The following is a 19,750-nucleotide window of genomic DNA, read 5'->3' as shown; positions in this document are numbered from 1 at the left end:
ACATTTACCCACGAGTACAGGTGTGGTGCTGGCAGGCCTAGACGTAGTCAGAGCAAATCTGGGACTGACTGACTGATATAGAAGATTTAACGTGCGCTTTCCGACTACAGCGTATTTCGCACACGGGCCTGGCCAGACCATTTAGTGTATTCCGAGAAGGGTGAAAGTGGTGTGTGCAACCCAAGAGGGGGCTTTTAGGGGTTGCTTATATTGATTTTTTGAAATTTTTAAATTTGGAATAAATAAATCTGGGATTCGAAACCTCAATCATAAATGTCAGGCGTGCCTAAGGGACGCAACTCTGCGCAGCGAATCGCAGCGCCTTGAATGACTGGGCCAACTGTGCCCCTATATTCCCCTGTGAAGGTGTTATGACGTCAGAGCATGACCAACATAGGGCATACTGAAACACAGGATTCTCTGGCTATTGAAATGTACTAATGACCTACTCCACGCCTTCTTCAGGCCGCCTCCGTGGTCCAGTGGTAGAGCATCCCCCGGGAGAGCGGAAGGTCCGGGGTTCCATCACCGGCCGCGTCATGCCAAAAGACGTCAAAGGACGCTACCTGATGTTTTTTTTGTGTGTCTGGCGTTTGATAGTAAGTGCCTTAAGTGAGTGAGTGAGTTAGAATGTTAAGTCACATCGGCAATATTTCAATCGTGACTTAAGTGGCTTAAATAAGGACTAGTCGGGTCGGAGTCAGTATACTGTATCTGAGTGGGGTATTCTTGTTAAACTGCGGCATGGTATGGAAGTGGGCTAGTACTATAAATCGGTATCAGTCCGGACTAGTACAAGCAGCCACGCACACACACACACACGCACACGCACGCACACACACACACTCTATAAGTGCAATAATCTTGGACGCGACGTTAAACCCCATTTCACCTCAGCTCAGCCGGAGAATGGATTTCATAAGATTTTCCATCTTCGTCCACGTGGGTATGTTTTTTTTTGCAACCTTTAGAAATATTCCAGCAATATCACGACGGGGGACATCAGAAATGTCCTCGTGACCAACTAGGTGATCGTCTTCGGCGAGATAAGAAAACTCGACACTTCTTAATGGATAAGAACTTCTTTTATTTCTTTTAACGACAGGGGCACTTCTTGTGGAAAGAGTTTTCTACCTTATATGTGTGGATGCTGTGCAGCGTAGAAGATGCTTGTGTGATACCCTACAACGTACGTGATAAGTGCGGACTAAGAAATATCTAAGACTAAAAAATATATTGTCAACCATAAATTCGATGTTGCTATAATCATCATTTTCTTCAACAATCAAGTTCCGGTTCCATCGGCTATGCACGATATTTTGTCCCGCAGGTTAAGATTCTATAAATAGAATAGTGAGTGAGTATGGTTTTACGCCGCGTTTAGCAATATTCAAGCAATATCACGGCGGGGAACACCAGAAATGGGCATTGTACCCATGTCGGTAATCGAACCCGGGTCTTCGGCGTGACGAGCGAACGCTTTAACCACTAGGCTACCCGATCCCCCTATGAATAGTTTAAGTATTGTTAAGTTTACATAGAACGTCTGATGCACAGGATGCTAAATATGGCAGCTGACAGAGTAGCATGTATCAACAGGCAGGTATCTCCCTGGTTGCGTCCAGCTCCGTTGACGGGGCATCTGGGCGTCCCTCTCTCCCCCTCCCCCTCCCCCTCCCCCGTGTACTCCCAGTTCCCACACCGGGGGAAGTGTTTGGGGGGTCGGGGCATCTGGTTCAGTTCCCCCACCTGCACGATGAGGCCCATCCCGATTGCCTTGTGGAAGTCGATGTGGCAATGCATCAGCCAGAAGCCTGGACACAGAACATCGTGAGTGAGTGAGTGAGTTAGGTTTAACGCCGCTTTTAACATTATTCGAGTTATATCACGGCGTGTCAGCTTAATGTGGGAGGAAAGCCCGAAGTGATGCAGGTCCCAGACGTTTACCACTTCGGTGAAACCCACGAGCACGGGTATGGTGCTGACAAACGTAGAAACATAATCGGGGCAAACCGTGATTCGAACCCACAATCATAGGTTTCTGGCGTGCCCAAGGGACGCAACTCTGCACAGCGTGCCCCTTCGAACATCGTGAGTGAATGATTGTTGTTTGTTGTTTGTTGCCGTACTCAGTAATATTCCATCTAGATAACGGACTGTAAATAATCAAGTCTGGACCAGACAATCCAGTGAGTGACGTTATGAGCATCGATCCACGCAATTGGGATACGATGACATGCATCAATCAGGTCAGCAAGCCTGACCACCCGATCCCGTTAGTCACCTCCTACGGCTAGCACAGCCGCCTTTTACGGCAAGCATGGGTTGCTGAAGTCCTATTTTACCCCGGATCTTCAAGGGCCCAACTGACTCGGTAACCGTTCTAGAACTAACCGAATATATCCACCTGCTATCTGCTACCATTGGCTGTACTGGCGACTTCTTAACAAGTCCCCGCTTTGTCCAACAGTTCCAAGATGAGACACGCTGGACAAACCCTCCGGATACATGTAGTTTCGAAATCGACATACAATTGGGATCGATGACATGCATTGATCAAGTCAGCGAGCCTGACCACCCGATCCCGTTAGTCGCCTCTTACGGCAAGCATAGTCACATTTACGGCAAGCATAGTCGCCTCTTACGGCAAGCATAGGTTGCTGAAGATGAATTCTAACCGGGATCTTCACGGGTGTAAGTGAATAATTTCTTTTAGAATTGTGCGCTGATTTTAGCAACACAACTGCAAGGGGCATATATAAAAATATAATAGTCCATTTGTCAAGAGCGTTTCCATGCCGGATCTCATGTTCTCATTCTCAGGTGGAAACAACCCAAGCTGAAGGCGCTGGAAGGTTAACAGTCGCATATACATTTTATCCTACCGGTACCCATTCACTGCTGGGCGAACACAGGCACATGTTTGACAAGTATCTTGCCCAAGGGGACACCACATGTGCTACATGTTCTTCAGTGTGGGGCAAGACCGAACCCTAAAAAACTCTCAGGTGTCAAAGCTGCCGAACACGGTCATCCATCCAAGAACTCTGCGATCAACGTTGCTCAACTTCACCTGACGCTTTCTACTCTCAGTTATACTACCATCTTCCCTAAGCAAGGAAGTTAACTGACTGTAAACTGGAAACGGATGAGCCTGTAACCTCCCAAGGTTATTGTCATAAACACTGATGATCTTGTAACCAACCTGGGTTATAGTCATATACACTGATGATCTTGTAACGTACCTGGGTTATATTCATATACACTGATGATCTTGTAACCTGCCTGGGTTTTAGTCATAAACACTGATTATCTTGTAACCTACCCGGGTCATAGTCATATACACTGATGATCTTGTAACCTACCAGGGTTATAGTCACATAACCTGATGATCTTGTAACCTACCCGAGTTGTCAGCGTGAAACCTGATGATCTTGTAACCTACCCGAGTTGTCAGCGTGAAACCTGATGATCTTGTAACCTACCCGAGTTGTCAGCGTGAAACCTGATGATCTTGTAACCTACCCGGGTTATCAACGTGAAACCTGATGATCTTGTAACCTACCCGAGTTATTAGCGTGAAACCTGATGATCTTGTAACCTACCCGAGTTGTCAGCGTGAAACCTGATGATCTTGTAACCTACCCGAGTTATCAACGTGAAACCTGATGATCTTGTAACCTACCCGAGTTATCAGCGTGAAACCTGATGATCTTGCAACCTACCCGAGTTATCAGCGTGAAACCTGATGATCTTGCAACCTACCCGGGTTATCAGCGTGAAACCTGATGATCTTGCAACCTACCCGGGTTATCAGCGTGAAACCTGATGATCTTGCAACCTACCCGGGTTATCAGCGTGAAACCTGATGATCTTGCAACCTACCCGGGTTATCAGCGTGAAACCTGATGATTGTGTAGCCGCCATCAGCAACAGTGACAGTGTCCTTAGCTACAGGTGTTTCTAGATTCCTTTCTATCAGGCCAGCTTCGTCCATCTGCTGGATCTCCCGTAAAGAGGTAGACTTGTTGAGCTGGGAAATAGAGACTTAAATCACCAGGAGAGCATCGCAATTGGGAACATCTCCTTAAAAAGCGTGGTTAACTGATAACACGGCTTGTGGGCTATTGAGTGAGTGAGTAGGTGCGTGTGTAGGTGTGTGTGTGCGTGTGTGCGTTGGTAGGTGAGTGAGTGTGTAAATGGGTGAGTGAGTGGCGGGGCGTGGAACAGTTGTTAAAGCGTTCTCTCATCACGCTACTGCCCAGTTTCGATTTCCCACAACGCGTGAAGCCCATTTGTGGTTACCCCGCTGAGGTATAGCTGGAATATTTCTAAAAAATGGCGCAAGACTATTCTCACTCGAAATTTTAGAAACATATTGTACACATGTGTGAGTGAGTGAGTGAGTGAGTGAGTGAGTGAGTGAGTGAGTGAGTGAGTGAGTGACGTTTGTTTAGCCAATATTTCAGCCATATCACGGGGGCGGGACACCAGAAAACTTTACACAATTCCCAGGATCCTCGGGTCGTCAGCATTGCAGGTCAACGCTATCGCTGGGTTACCCTATCGCCTCTCATTTACAGATAACAGAATGAATATGATCAGCGACAATGACCTTACCTTGTCCATAGCGACCACCCGGAAGTGGTAGCCATGTAGATGCATCGGGTGGTTGGCGTTGAAGGTGACGCCCTCGTCAATGAGCACCATCTCCACGGTGTCGTCTAGGTCGACCTTGATGACGTGGATACACTCACAGTACTCCCGGCGGCAGTCCCTGGTGTCGTGCGGACCACAGAACATGTCCTGTGGGGAAAAGTTGTCTTATCTTGTATGTTCGCATATCTACATGTATACGGGCGGAGGGTAGCCTAGTGGTTAAAGCGTTCGCTCATCACGCTGAAGACCCACATGATTACAATATGTGAAGCCCATTTCGGATGTCCCCCGTCGTGATATTGCCAGAATATTGCTAAAAGCGGTGTAAGACCATACTCACTCACTCTACATGCATAACCTTGTTTATCATATAATGGGAAGGTTTCTCGGCATGGTGAAACCAACGGATAAAAACGTTATCCGTCGGGGGCATTTATGGATATGCATAGATATGCAAATAGAAAAGGTCAGGTAGGTTCTACTTTCAGCGCTCAGGAACAACTATGGATAGACAGACAGTTTCCACTGATGTCATCATATCTCACCAAGCTGTTTTGGTAGAGAATTAGTTAATACTTTATAATACTCGGCTAGGAGAATAACCAGTCTGGATTATCGGCGAACAGATAAAAAGGGCGTAACAGGCAAACTAGCGGTGAAAAAGATATGAATGGAGCACTGAAAATCGTGCATACAAGAGTATCTGTTGCCTCCGTGGTCTAGTGGTAAAGTGGCAGCCCGGAGAGCGGAAGGTCCGGAGTTCGATCCCCGGCCGCGTCATACCAAAAGACGTTAAAAGATGGTACTTGTTGTTACCCTGTCTGGCGCTCAGCATTAAGGGGCTAAAACATGGACTTGTTGGCTTGGAGTCGGTATACTGTGTCTGAGTGGGGTATTCATGTTAAACTGCGGCATGGTTTCTCAGTGAGCTAGCACTATAAATCGGCATCAGTCCGGACTAGTACAAGCAGCCACACACACACACGTGCATGCACGTCGCTATATAAGTGCAATAATCTACGATGCGACGTTAATCCCCATTCACCTCCCCCTCAGTACACTGACACATATTACAAGGTCAGTTTGTGATTGTAAACCTAATCCTGCGTGTTTCAATTTAATTTGTTAATTATTCATTGATCTTGTGTTGTCATTTACTGATTTTACAATCAAGAAATCTACGACCCGATTCCTGGGTTTGGCTTTGCGTGTCAATTTTGAAGTCAAATCGTTACAAAATTATGAGATGTAATCTAGAAACTCAGTGGCCATACTTGCACCCTATCACCCATCCAACTACTCTCCGCACGACGTTTCTCAACTTCACGTGATGCCTGACCTGTTCATCATTGTACACGGGACCATTTGCCACCAGTTGATGTTTGTTATTCTCACCTTGGGTATATCTCCGTACTGTGACAGAAGCGGGGACGGTGGTTGAATGTTGGTGATGTGATTCAACTGTGGCACATAGAGTTTCATATGCCGGCTGACGGCAGCCAAGGGGTATAACTCTTCGTGATTGAACTTATAGTTGTCTAACTTGTTGAAGTCCATTGCAACGTAGAACTTCTTGTCGGGCACCTGTTTCATGTGGAGGGGGTCGGCCAGGGTGGTATTCAGCCACGACACGGGGGTCCGGCCAGGGCCGCCCTTCTCGTTCCAGGGGTTCAACAGCTTAAACAATGACAGCCGTTATATTAGTGTTACATATAGTGCAGGGGGCGGTGGGGTGGCCAAGTGGTAAAGTGTTTGCTTGTATTGCCGAAGTCCCGGGTTCGCTTTCCCACATGGGTACAATGTGTGAAGCCCATTTCTGGTGTCCCTTGCATGGGTATGGCCGAAATATTGCTAAAAGCGGCGTAAAATCAAACTCACTCACTCATTCACATATCGCATAGCACATCCAACAGTAGCGTATAGGCACACAATATGATTACAATTTATTGAAATCATTACTTTAGATACCATGCGAACAAGACACAAGGATATGTAATGGGGCCTTTACACAGGATGGCGACCTTTGTGCCTCCCGCTTGCGACCATAAATTTGACAGGTCGTCGTTGGAGGCTCAAAGGAGGCAGAATGGTTGCCTAGGTCGTTCCGAGGTGGTACACAGGAGGTTCAGACATCGCCATGGACGCCATCGTCGCCGTGAATTTTTGAACATGTTCAAAACAATCGTACAAAGGTCGCCGAGGAGGTTGGTTGTTCAAAGGTGGCTCACAGGAGACAGAAGGGAGGCACAAGCATTGCCGTTGTTAAAGAATGAAGGTACAGTGGTCGCCCAATGGTCGCCAGGTAATAGATGCGTTCTGCTGAAATATATTTTCTCGTTAATCTGGGCGATGCTTCTGCCTCCCTTGTGCCTCCTTTGGGCGACCAACAGCGTGCATTGAACGATGACACTTGCGACCGCCTTCCCCTTGATGCACCATGGCAACCCTTGAGACACCATGGCAACCCTTGAGACACCATGGCAATGCTTCTGCCTCTTTTCTGCCTCCTTTGAGATACCTGTAGTTTCTAATCAGCCTGCCTATAAACAGAGGGCTTGTACCTCCAGTGTTTCATTGTGGTTGCAGACGCTGAACAACTCGAACAGTTACTGCTGAACTAACCATGGAGCAGTTACATAGAAACATGATTTTCTCGGTTTGAGAACAAAGGTCGCAACAATGTGTAAGGTGGCCTTTTTTGTAAAGATGATATCTTTGAATTGTGTTCATACTAACAAGAAATCCAAACAAACAAAAAGACACTTTTGCTTGATCTAGTCAATGTTAAGGAGGGGCGGTTAAAGGCTTCGGTTCAATTCCTTACATGGTATAATGTGTGAAGCTTCTCCGGTGTCCTCCGCCGTGGCAGAGCAAAATGCAAAAAGCGGTGTAAAACCCAACTCACTCACTCACTCACTCACTCGTCCATGTTACACGTGTCATGACTAGTGTGCTAACCTTCCCTTTTCTCCGCCCACTGTCGTAGTCAGTAGGTCCACTTGGCTGGGTCTCCGTGGCGTTCTCATACCTCAAGATGGCCACCTGTTTCGTTGACTTCGCACCACAAAGCCCCAGTCCTCGAGTTCGAATCCAGTAGTTACCGACACCCTTATCAGCGTCCAGTATGAAGTCAAACCTAGCAACAGACGTTTTTTTTCTGTAAAACAAGTGGTAGCTGCTGAAGATAGAAAGGAGTGAGTGAGTTGGGTTTAGGGTCGTTTTGAACAGTATTTCAGTTATATATCGGCGTATCAGATTGACGTGGAACGTAATACCCAAATAATGCACGTCTTAGACGTTTACAACTTCGGTGAAACCGAAAAGCACGGGTATGGTGCTGACAAACCTAGAAACATAATCAGGGCGAACGGGGAGTCGAAACGATCATTGAATTCTCGCGCGCCCAAGGGACGCAACTCTGCACAGCCAATTGCGGCGACTTAGGCGACAGGGCTACCTTTGACCCCAGATATGACGATCAACACGGACACGAGGAAAAGTTTATAAGGACCAGCCATAGAGACAGCATTAAACATAAGAGTTGCTCACCATTACATATTTAGATGACCCACATGCAATGAGGAATTATTAGGTTGGGTAGCCTAGTGGTTACAGATTTCGCTCGTCACGCCAAAGGCCAGGATTCGATTCCGAACATGAGTACAATGCGTGAACATAAGATTTGCCCACCATTACATATTTAGAAGACCCACATGCAATGAGGAATATGGCGGTGGGGTAGCATAGTGGATCAGGCGTTCGCTCGGCTCGCTTTAAGCCCGGGTTCGATTCCCAACAGGGGTACAATGCCTGAAGCCTATTTCTAGTGTCCCCCGCCGTGATATTGCTGGAATACTGCTAAAATCGGCATCAAACCATACTCACTCATCTCTCAGTGAGGAGTAAGTGCTTATCGGTCTCGGTTTTGTTTTAAGCCTTGGCGACAATAATTCACTGGAGACCTATAATCCGTAATTCCGAGTGGCGAGTAGGTTATTCTGTATATAACTCGTGGTCTGTGTATGTCCTGATCTCAGATGGAGACATCAGCTCATAATTATATTGTTGGAACTACGTCACATTAAATTGGCATGACGTCATAAACAATTAATTACGTCACGTATTATTGGCGACAATGAGTCCGTATGGTGTCACGTTGCTATCGGCCTCTTCTCGAACCATCAAAATAATTATTAATATATTGTTCAGTGAAAATGATTAATATTATATAGTTTCGCGTTCGGCTATGCCCTCACAAATTGAACTAGGTCGCCATTTTAATATTCCTTGCGAATTTAGAAAATGTAAAGTTAAATAATATTTTTGTTTTGTTAATTTGTCCATCTTATAGCCATTTTAGGCAAAATAATATCATACCAAATATAATAGCATTCAAAAGACTCAATACATGCAATAAAACAGGAAATTATTTCTTAAATGTTACTATTTTGAGAACACAAAAACTCCAGCTTTGATAGCACAAATTTATAATTCACGTTAAAATGGCTATTGTTGCATCTTGTATTTTGTACCTGATAATATTTTACGTAATTTGAATATGAAAATAATCGTATATTTTGAACACTATCCCAGAGACTTTTAACAGTACTGGGGCAGTAATTTTTTTTAAATTACATAAATATGTCTGTCGGCGCCTCAAAGAAACAAAAAAAACATGCGTAATGTCTTGCCAACGAAAGACAAGAAGTCGTCTTAACACTCTAGGTCAAATCTCCCAGGATTCAAATCCAAGAGTCAAGGGTACCTTTCTCCTGCGAACACGTTAAAGGAGCTGACAACGATAGGGTCGTGTGGTACCCCATCGGTGGCGATCATGATGATGTCGTGGTGGTCAACAGAGACCTGGATGGGGCAGCTCATGATGCCGTTGCTGATGACCCGGAAGCGGTACTTCCGGTCCTTCTGGACGTTGAACACAGCGAGAGGGGTGTGGGTGGTCTGGTTGGTGTTTGAAATCGGAAACTCACGGAACGTTCCACGGCCTGGACACACAGAAACAGAGAACTCGTGCCTTACATCTCCTTGATAACCGATCTCTCAAAATATTTCATATTGTTTTTATTGATCTATATTGATATGCATAAATACAAATATTTTCAGAAGCTAAGAAAAATGTGTTCAACGAAACTTTATAGTGTATGGATGGTGTATAAGAGTCGTCTGACAAGAACCAAACACAAATATCAAAAAGATGAATTAATTTTATAAAAATGCGATTGATGCTTTTTTTAATTTTTGTCACTTCAAATTAAAAATAACGTTATTTAATGTAAATTCTAGCTGCTCTCTCGCTCTGTGCAGTAATTGTGTCCTCAATTTGAAACTGTCAGCGACTTTGGGAGTAGACACTGGTTAAAGGAACAGTAAACTACGGTTATAACGAACTCAAATAGATCACTAATTTTTGTTCGTTATAACCGTAGTTCGTAATAAGCATATATACAACATCCAGAAACCAAATGGCCGGGACCAAAAATTAAGTTCGTAATATCCGTCAGTTCGTTATAAGCGTGTTCGTTATAAACGTATGTTACTGAATATCATCACCATTGATGAGCATAGACGCCGGTTTGTTGTCATAGCCCGCGTGATGGTGGCCGGCGAATCTGTTGATCGTCAGCTCCACCAGCCAGTCGTGTACTATCATGGTGTGTTCCGGAAGGTCATGGTCAAACAGGTGCGAGGCTGGATCACGTGACAGAGGTTCCCGGATGACCAGTGCCCCGAAAAGCCCGTCAGAGCGGTGCGTGCCAGCGTGGCCGTGCCAGAAGTGCGTGCCTCGGTTACCTCCCTTGAACCTTCGGTGGAAGAAGAATGCGTTTAAGTACATCATTAATTTCAGGCCTATATCCTAAGGGAACATTAATCGTTGCAATATCATTGTAAAATAAACACTGAACGAGACAACGAGTAGGCCCATGGTGGGTGTCCCGTGTCTTATCTGGTGGACCAGTCGTCTATGGCACCGCAATTCGCTGTTCAGAGTTGCGTCCCTTGGGCACGTCACAAACGATTGTAGGTTCGTTTCCCGGTTCGCCCCAATTATGTTTCTAGGTTTGACAGCACCATTCCCGTGCTCGTGGGTTTCACCGAAAGGGTAAACGTCTGAGACCTGCATCACTTCGGATTTCCTCCCACATTAAGCTGACACGCCGTGATATGACTGGAATACTGTTAAAGCGGCGTTAAACCCAACTCTATCACTCACTCAAAAGTAAAAGACCCTACGACATTTAGTCTCTAACAAAACTTCATGTTATTTGTTAACAGTACAATTTGAAACGCAAACGGGACTCTTTGTAGTCTGTAATTTTAGTTAAAAGGGGCGTTAAACCCAACTCACTCACACACTGTAATAATAATGTGTGAGTCGCGTGATGCGCCTGGGATATGTTCTCTGCAGTTGTAGCACAGACATCAAGTTCTTTGCAAAGATCTTTACAATGCATGTACAAGACTCTTTAGTATTTCGTGTGGCCCAAGACGAGTATTTGATCTGAAGCTAGCACGTTTTGAAAACATGCTGACGGGGATTACTAGAAATCTGGACCCCTGAACAAGAATACATGTGTTTATCAGTTTCTTAGCTATTCTCATCAAAGGTTTATCTATGTATTTACTGTAACATGTACATAGAAAATGGAAATATACATATAATGTGACAACAACATTATAAATAATATTATAAAATATAAAATAAAGCTTTTAAGGATAATACAAATATTTTAAAAGTTAATCGTTAATTTCATACCGTTTTCTAATGTATCGCCTGGCCCAGAATGCTCCAACATTGCTAACGCGGCGTTAGGTAATATTCACTCACTCACTCACTCGTGTGCCATCGTAGATTGTATATAACAGGTCCGCAAATCATACGATATGGGTTCGAGCCCCGATGGCAACAAATGTTTTCCAACAAAATTGAACCTAATTTACTTGAGTGTTGAAAATAAAAAAATAGTTCTGTCAATTTCAAGCGTTCATAAGTTGAAATGTGTGTTCAAGATAATGTAAGCATAAATAACTACAACCTGGCCACGAGTAAGGATCTTTAAACCAAACACTGACGCCATTAGATGTGTTTCTATAGTGATTCATATGATCATGATGTTGTCGGAATCGTAAATCGACAATGAATTTTGTCGCTTTTGTTTTATTTTATATGTAATACTGTAAGGGACATTCTCGTCATCTCGCATTCTCGAGTTCTCGACCTTTGGGCCAAATTTCGCGTACTCGCGATCTTGCATTCTCGCACTTTGGGCATATTTAGCTTCCTTCCAAAGGTCGAGAACGCGAGAATACGAGATTGCGAGAATGTCCCTCAAATTATTCCATAGTTTTAATTATAATGAAGCACTAGGTTTCTCAGTACGCACTTGTACTGGAACGTGGAGTGAGGTGTGATGGGGCACTGGGTGATCATGCTGACGCCGTCGTGATGCTGGGAACCCTTCTGGAGGACGCCGTGCCAGTGGATGGTCGTTCCTTCCGATCCCTCCAGCTTGTTGTGGACGTTGACGATAATCATGTCGTTGTGACACACCTATAAATGAAAACATGGCCCCACGTTAACATACGTAATTCAGTATAACTGTAATACAGTGACTGTAGGCCCGTGATGATCGGGGGTAGAATAGGTCTTCAGTAACCCACACTTCTATCAAAAAGCTTGAAAATAATGAAAATTAGTGTATTGATTGATGAAAAAGGCAAATTCCTTGATTTGTTTGCAATTCTGCAGTAAGTTACATTTTCTGCAAATCTTTCGCGGAATCACAGAATTCATCTGGGACTGAGATTTAATACTTCTTGTCCAGAACACAAATTGTTGTTGTTCATGTTTGTTGTTGTTTAACGCCGCACTCAGCAATATTCCCGCTATATGAAGGCGGTCCGTAAATAATCGAATCTGGGCCAGACAATCCAGTGATTGACATCATGATCGATCCACGCAACTGGAATACGATGACATCCATCAACCAAGTCAGCGAGCCTGACCACCCGATTCCCTTAGTCGCCGCTTACGAAAAGCATAGTCGCCTTTTACGGCAAGCATGGGTTTATGAAGACCTCTTCTACCCCGGATCTTCACGGGTCCACTCAAATATGTAATCGTGTCCTACTTGTATAGCAGGTCCTGGTAGCATCCTGTTGGCTGTGATGATGCCCCTCCCCACGCCGTCGGCAGCCACACAGTGCGGCCTGAAGCAGTCGGTGATGTTGTACGGGCAGTCGTAGCAGGCTTTGGATAGGACGTAGTAGTATTCTACTGTGAAGTTGTAGACGCAGGTCATAGGGGGCGCTCCCTCCACACACTCACGAATGCAAGGGTGATTTGCATAATCTGAAATAAATATTTTGCAAGTGATTCCATGGCATTTCATTGGCTAACCGAACAATTTGTTGCGCTTATGTATCCATAACCCTCTCAGAAATAGGCCGCGCCCACTAGCGGACAATTGATTCTGATCGGCTGATAACAGAGTGGGCGGGACTTGTGCATAATATTTAACGGATACAGATTGACGGACAGACAGACATATTATTCATTATGGCTTCAAACCATGTGTAGCATAGATACAGATTCAAATATTTGAATTAAAATAAATAGGCCATTCGCTGTGCATAGTTGCGTCCCTTGGGCACGCCAGAAACCTAAGATTGTGGGTTCGAATCCCGGTTCGCCCCGATTATGTTCATTATCTCACGATCATGTTATGCAATTTCAACTTAGTATTCTGAAAGCTCAAGAAAAAAATTAATACCAAATGACTCAAAAAGGCTTCCGTATATAATTCTAACTGTAGATGGAGTAATGTACTTCATCTATGAAGACAAGCCTGTTTCTATACTTTTATGCCAAACTGTTACGACATGCAAAAAGAGACCTTCCGACTCCACGCCCTGCTACATACTCTCCCATCAACAGAAGGCACGTCCTGGGGCGCACAGTAGGGTCCAGTGACTCATTTTGCTCAGATTTAATATGAACGCGCTCAGCCCTGCGTTGGGCGCCAATGTTGCGTCCATAAAATTCGCGAGTCCTGTGATAGGATTCGAAACACGGACCTTCTGGTCCGATGCCGGACGCCTTATCCACATGACCAAACAGGTTAACCCCGTCAACAGCTGACGTCACGTCTTGCTTCACTTGATAAGGTAAGGATGTCATCTGTGGGACGACTCCACACCCTGCTGCACTGACAAGGTAAGGATGTCATCTGTGGGACGACTCCACGTCCTGCTGCACTGACAAGGTAAGGATGTCATCTGTGAGACGACTCCACGTCCTGCTGCACTGACAAGGTAAGGATGTCATCTGTGGGACGACTCCACACCCTGCTGCACTGACAAGGTAAGGATGTCATCTGTGGGACGACTCCATGGCCACGTCCTGCTACACTGACAAGGTAAGGATGTCATCTGTGGGACGACTCCACGTCCTGCTGCACTGACAAGGTAAGGATGTCATCTGTGGGACGACTCCACGTCCTGCTGCACTGACAAGGTAAGGATGTCATCTGTGAGACGACTCCACGTCCTGCTGCACTGACAAGGTAAGGATGTCATCTGTGGGACGACTCCACATCCTGCTGCACTGACAAGGTAAGGATGTCATCTGTGGGACGACTCCATGGCCACGTCCTGCTACACTGACAAGGTAAGGATGTCATCTGTGGGACGACTCCACGTCCTGCTGCACTGACAAGGTAAGGATGTCATCTGTGGGACGACTCCATGGCCACGTCCTGCTGCACTGACAAGGTAAGGATGTCAACTGTGGGACGACTCCACCCACGTCCTGCTGCACTGACAAAGTAAGGATGTCATCTGTGGGACGCCTCCATGGCCACGTCCTGCTGCACTGACAAGGTAAGGATGTCATCTGTGGGACGACTCCACGTCCTGCTGCACTGACAAGGTAAGGATGTCATCTGTGGGACGACTCCACGTCCTGCTGCACTGACGAGGTAAGGATGTCATCTGTGGGACGACTCCACGTCCTGCTACAGTGACAAGGTAAGGATGTCATCTGTGGGACGACTCCATGGCCACGTCCTGCTGCACTGACAAGGTAAGGATGTCAACTGTGGGACGACTCCACGTCCTGCTGCACTGACAAGGTAAGGATGTCATCTGTGGGACGACTCCACGTCCTGCTGCACTGACGAGGTAAGGATGCCATCTGTGGGACGACTCCACGTCCTGCTACAGTGACAAAGTAAGGATGTCATCTGTGGGACGACTCCATGGCCACGTCCTGCTGCACTGACAAGGTAAGGATGTCAACTGTGGGACGACTCCACGTCCTGCTGCACTGACAAAGTAAGGATGTCATCTGTGGGACGCCTCCATGGCCACGTCCTGCTGCACTGACAAGGAAAGGATGTCATCTGTGGGACGACTCCACGCCCTGCTGCACTGACAAGGTAAGGATGTCATCTGTGGGACGACTCCACGTCCTGCTACAGTGACAAGGTAAGGATGTCATCTGTGGGACGACTCCACGTCCTGCTACAGTGACAAAGTAAGGATGTCATCTGTGGGACGACTCCATGGCCACGTCCTGCTGCACTGACAAGGTAGGGATGTCATCTGTGGGACGACTCCACACCCTGCTGCACTGACAGGGTAAGGATGTCATCTGTGGGACGACTGCGCACCCTGCTGCACTGACGTATGATACCTCACAGTTGAATTTATCATATGTTTTACTTCAAATGAAAATATCTTAAGTTAGCAATGTTATATCAAAAAACTGAATTATACTGGCGCTTTGCCAGCACTCAAAGAATACTTTTAAAAAGGAAACTTCTTTTGGCATAATACACAGCTGCGGATGGGTACTTTCGACGTGTTCTCTTGAAATAATTAAATTTGCTTTTTTCTACACAGTTTACATTTCAAACATGGTAGTGGTCACGAGGTGAGAAATTTATATCTTCATTGAACCAATTTATTTTTACACACAGTTATCTAGCCACAGATTCCGTTGTACAAACTGTAGCAGGAATAAGTGATGGTTAAAAAGACATACACATAACGACAGTTCTTTCAATTTACATAAAAATTTACATAAAAATTTACATAAAAAACATGGTATACTTTATTTTTCCCCTCATCTATATATTTATTTGGACCTGTGTTTGTTTAATCATCGTTCACAATTTGGCGTGCTTCAGTCCAGTGAGTCCTGATTATTGATTTCAACCATGAGGTATGAGTACCTACTTAGCATCGTAATGGACACATCAAAATAAGTCATTATATCTCGGAGGTATATCTGCGTCACAAAGAACTTCCGACGGGTCATTTAACCCTAGTTATCCCGTGATCATTTCAAACCCAGGCTTTAATATGAAATATAGCCAGCCCAGGGCCTAGATTTTCGAATAGATCGTAGCCATAAAATTATCAAAAATGGTCGTAAGGAAATCGTAGGCTTTCGTAGCCCATTTTCGAAACTATCGTAGCCCTAAGATATCTTAAGTTTGTCGTAAATCTAAGACAGCCTATACCTGTCGTAAGTTTATTTTATCTTCATCTAAGATGGCGGTATACTTTGCCATATCTAGCCAAACAATAAGTCTGCCTAAAGTTAAAACATTGAATTTCATTTTGTTAAACTGTGTGATTCAAACTGTCAAATCGAAAACACGAAGTACGCATAAATGATTTCACATCAGAAACGTTCTTCTTCGGGTAGTCACGGCATCTTTTATCATAAGACGAAACGTCGACATGTAGGACATATGTAGAATTGTAGAGAATTTCACTCAAATAGTTGCGTGTTAAACAATGTGACCTGGCAATGTGATCATGAATTCCGTGTCACTTCTCCATGTTGTTGTTATTGTCAGCTGCTGGGAAACACCCCGTTGTTACAATCTCTAACACAAATGATTTCTCTGTCAGAGTTACGACAGCTATCGTATCTTTGTGCGATCTGCGACAGGTTTACGATAGTTTCGAAAATGTATCTTATCTTAAACTTAAGATATCTTATCTTTGAACGTAAGTTGTTAAGATTAATCGTAGCTAAGATCGTTTCGAAAATCTAGACCCAAGGTCTAACCATCGGACAAGGGTACGACATGGAACTATGACGTCATGGAGAACAATATGATGACGTCATGGAGGACAATATGATGACATCATGAGGACGATACGATAACGTCATGGAGAACAATATGATGACGTCATGGAGAACAATATGATGGCGTCTTTGGAGGTTCACATGGCACATATTCAGCTAAGGAAACATTATTTTGTTGTAAACAAATAATAAGAGCGTTCCCTTCATCTTGAGTGATGAAGCCAACCATGTTCCCTTCTACAACAAGCAATAATCAGTTCAGTGCAATGAAAATGGTTGCCTGCACACTTCGTTGAGGAGTATGGACAACCACCCATGTATGTATAATCGGCCCTGGTTGAGTAAGCATCCAACATAACGCAGCATCTCATCCAGGAGAAACGCATCACTCGCATCGGAGGCACTTGACCTGTGTTATATCGGCAAGTTTAACTCACCTGTGACCTTGCTGACATTTCTTTATCCTCAAGTGAGTGACTGAGTTTGGTTTGACCCCTTTTTACTTTATTTTGTTGTTGTTGTTGTTGTTGTTTTGGTTAACACAGCACTCAGCAATATTACAGCTATATGACGGCGGTCTGTAAATAATCGAGTCTGGATCAGTCAATCCAGTGATTGACATCATGAGCATCGATTTGCGCAATTGGGATACAATGACATGCATCAACCAAGCCAGCGAGCCTGACCAAATCTTTCGCGGAATCACAGAATTTGTCTGGGACTGAGATGTCCAGCACACAAATACGTTGTTGTTGTTGTTGTTGTTGTTGTTTGTTGTTGTAATTGTAACGCCCACTCAGCAAAATTCAAGCCACATGAGGGTCTGTAAATAATCGAGGTCTGGACCAGACAACCTAGTGTTTGACGTCATAAGAAGTCCATCTACGCAATTGGAATACGATGACGTGCATCAACCAAGTCAGCGAGCCTGACCACCCGATCCCGTTAGTCGCCTCTTACGACATATGTAGTTCCCCTTTACGTCAAGCATGGGTTGCTGAAGAACTATTCTAACCATATCTTCGCGGATCTCAACCTGAGGTGCAAGGTCACATAATGGTCTTTCCAACCTTGTGAATATAACAACGACATCAACTGAAAACATCGGACTATGTACAAAAATTCTCACCTCGTAAAGCTATAGTTCACATGTATTAACACGTTTAATTTGAGAATAAAATACACTGCCAGGCAAGAGAAAGTATACACTGAAAAATGAATTTGACCAAAATCATCCACACTTATCAAAACGTTATTATGCTGAAAACAGTCGCCGAAACACTGCAAACTTAAGGTACAAAACACAACTATGAAATCGGTATCAGATTATACGGCAGTTTGTGTCATACCTAGAAAATAACCCGTTTGACATGAATTTACTGTCAACACATCAAGTGATTCCATGGCATTTGATTGGCTAACTAAGCCATTTTTGGTGTTTATTTTTCCATCACACACCCGAAAATAGGCCACGCCCACTAGCGTCCAACTTCTTCCTGATTGGCTGTTAATAGAGTGGGCGGGGTTTGTATTGCACTGGACGATGACAGTGATTTTGCATTGTTTTCTGCACTTTTTTGTGTGTTAATGGTTAAATTAACAGTTTCTGATTTACTTTTGAACTTATTTAGTTATAACAAATTAATTCAATTTTTTTATGTTGATGGAGTAACATCGTAAAAACCGATATTGAAGTCAAATAGTGCAATAGACAGGTTAAATAAGAATTAAGAAGCCAGTGTCATCGATATATATACGCAACCTTTTTCAAAATGCGCACACAAATGCCTAAACTGTATATCATATAACTAACTCATTATACCAAAACATGTTAAGGCTTGTACAACTCACATGATCAATGACTGAACCAAATGGTGCCCTCTGTACTTTAAATGTACTTGTGTGCACGTGTGTGTGTGTGTGTGTGTGTGTGTGTGTGTGTGTGTGTGTGTGTGTGTGTGTGTGTGGCTGCTTGTACTAGTCCGGACTGATACCGATTTATAGTGCTAGCCCACTGAGATACCATGCCGCAGTTTAACATGAATACCCCATTCAGACACAGTATACTGACTCCGAGCCGACCAGTCCTTGCTTTAGCCGCTTAGTGCCGAGCGGTAGCAACAAGTACCATCTTTAAACGTCTTTGGGTATGACGCGGCCGGGATCGAACCCCGGACCTTCCGCTGACAGGGCGGGCGCTCTACCACTAGCCTACGAAGAGAGTCGTAGACATGACCTTTTGTTGAAGAATAAAATCAGTTCATTTCTTACTAAAATTTAAGACACATCCAGTTCCATGTCACAAATAACACATTTTTTGACTTTGCCTGTATCTATACCAATTCCACGACAACGAACAAGCGAAATAATGAATAACCGTAAACCACTCACCAGATAACTCATATTCTCCTGAAGTAACACAAACGCCAGCCAATACCAGGAACACACCCGCAATCATCTTGGACATGTGGAATTTTTGTTCACCGCCAGGCGGATCTCTGAGCGGACTCGTCCCGTCGAAGCCAAGTGGAGCTCTGAACACTCGACGAATGTCCTGAACACTGAGATCGTGTGGCGAGAGACCAGTCATGTGTTCGGCCTCTACAACAGCAGGACAGTAACGTGGACATTATTCTTTTCATTTCAGCTGACGAGGTGATACTGATGGTCGGTCATAACTTCTGACTTTCTGAGAGGCCATTGACCTCTAACCTCTCCATAATGGAGTTTGTTTGTTTGTTTGTTTGTTTGTTTGTTTGTTTGGTCTTCAACGCCGCCCTAAAAAATATTTCATCCCTACGACGGCGGTTTGTAAATAATCAAATCGGACCAGACAATCCAGTGATTGACATCATGATCATCCATCCGCACAATTCGGTTACGATGGCATGCAATCCACCAAGTTGGTTCACAGTTGGTTATGCGTGGATTGTTGCGCATGATGTAAATCCCTGGATTGTGTGGGTATAG

At 44.6% G+C, this 19,750-nt stretch overlaps 1 protein-coding gene across 1 annotated transcript; it reads right to left on the bottom strand.

Moving 5' to 3' along the window:
* Positions 1–1,533: 1,533 nt before the first annotated feature.
* LOC139460844 (uncharacterized) lies at positions 1,534–19,247 on the bottom strand. Its single transcript, XM_071242324.1, has 10 exons — positions 19,172–19,247; positions 12,807–13,027; positions 12,060–12,226; positions 10,228–10,478; positions 9,425–9,662; positions 7,618–7,795; positions 6,055–6,336; positions 4,621–4,806; positions 3,886–4,033; positions 1,534–1,814 (listed from the first exon to the last, which is right to left on the bottom strand). The coding sequence occupies exons 1-10, from the start codon at positions 19,245–19,247 to the stop codon at positions 1,534–1,536; spliced, it is 2,028 nt and encodes a 675-aa protein (XP_071098425.1).
* Positions 19,248–19,750: the final 503 nt, after the last annotated feature.

This window comes from Haliotis cracherodii, unplaced genomic scaffold (assembly GCF_022045235.1).
Source record: "Haliotis cracherodii isolate W230 unplaced genomic scaffold, xgHalCrac1.p SCAF_14, whole genome shotgun sequence".
Lineage (NCBI taxonomy): Eukaryota > Metazoa > Mollusca > Gastropoda > Lepetellida > Haliotidae > Haliotis > Haliotis cracherodii.
This window is presented reverse-complemented; position numbering and strand designations above follow the sequence as displayed.

Coding starts and splice junctions, on each gene's coding strand:
- LOC139460844 (XM_071242324.1), bottom strand. CDS start 19,247: ATGTCCAAGATGATTGCGGGTGTGTTCCTGGTATTGGCTGGCGTTTGT. Junction 7,796..9,424: donor AACGTGTTCGCAGGAGAAAG/GTACCCTTGACT, acceptor GTCTGTTGCTAG/GTTTGACTTCATACTGGACG. Junction 1,815..3,885: donor GTTTCACGCTGATAACCCGG/GTAGGTTGCAAG, acceptor TTCTGTGTCCAG/GCTTCTGGCTGATGCATTGC.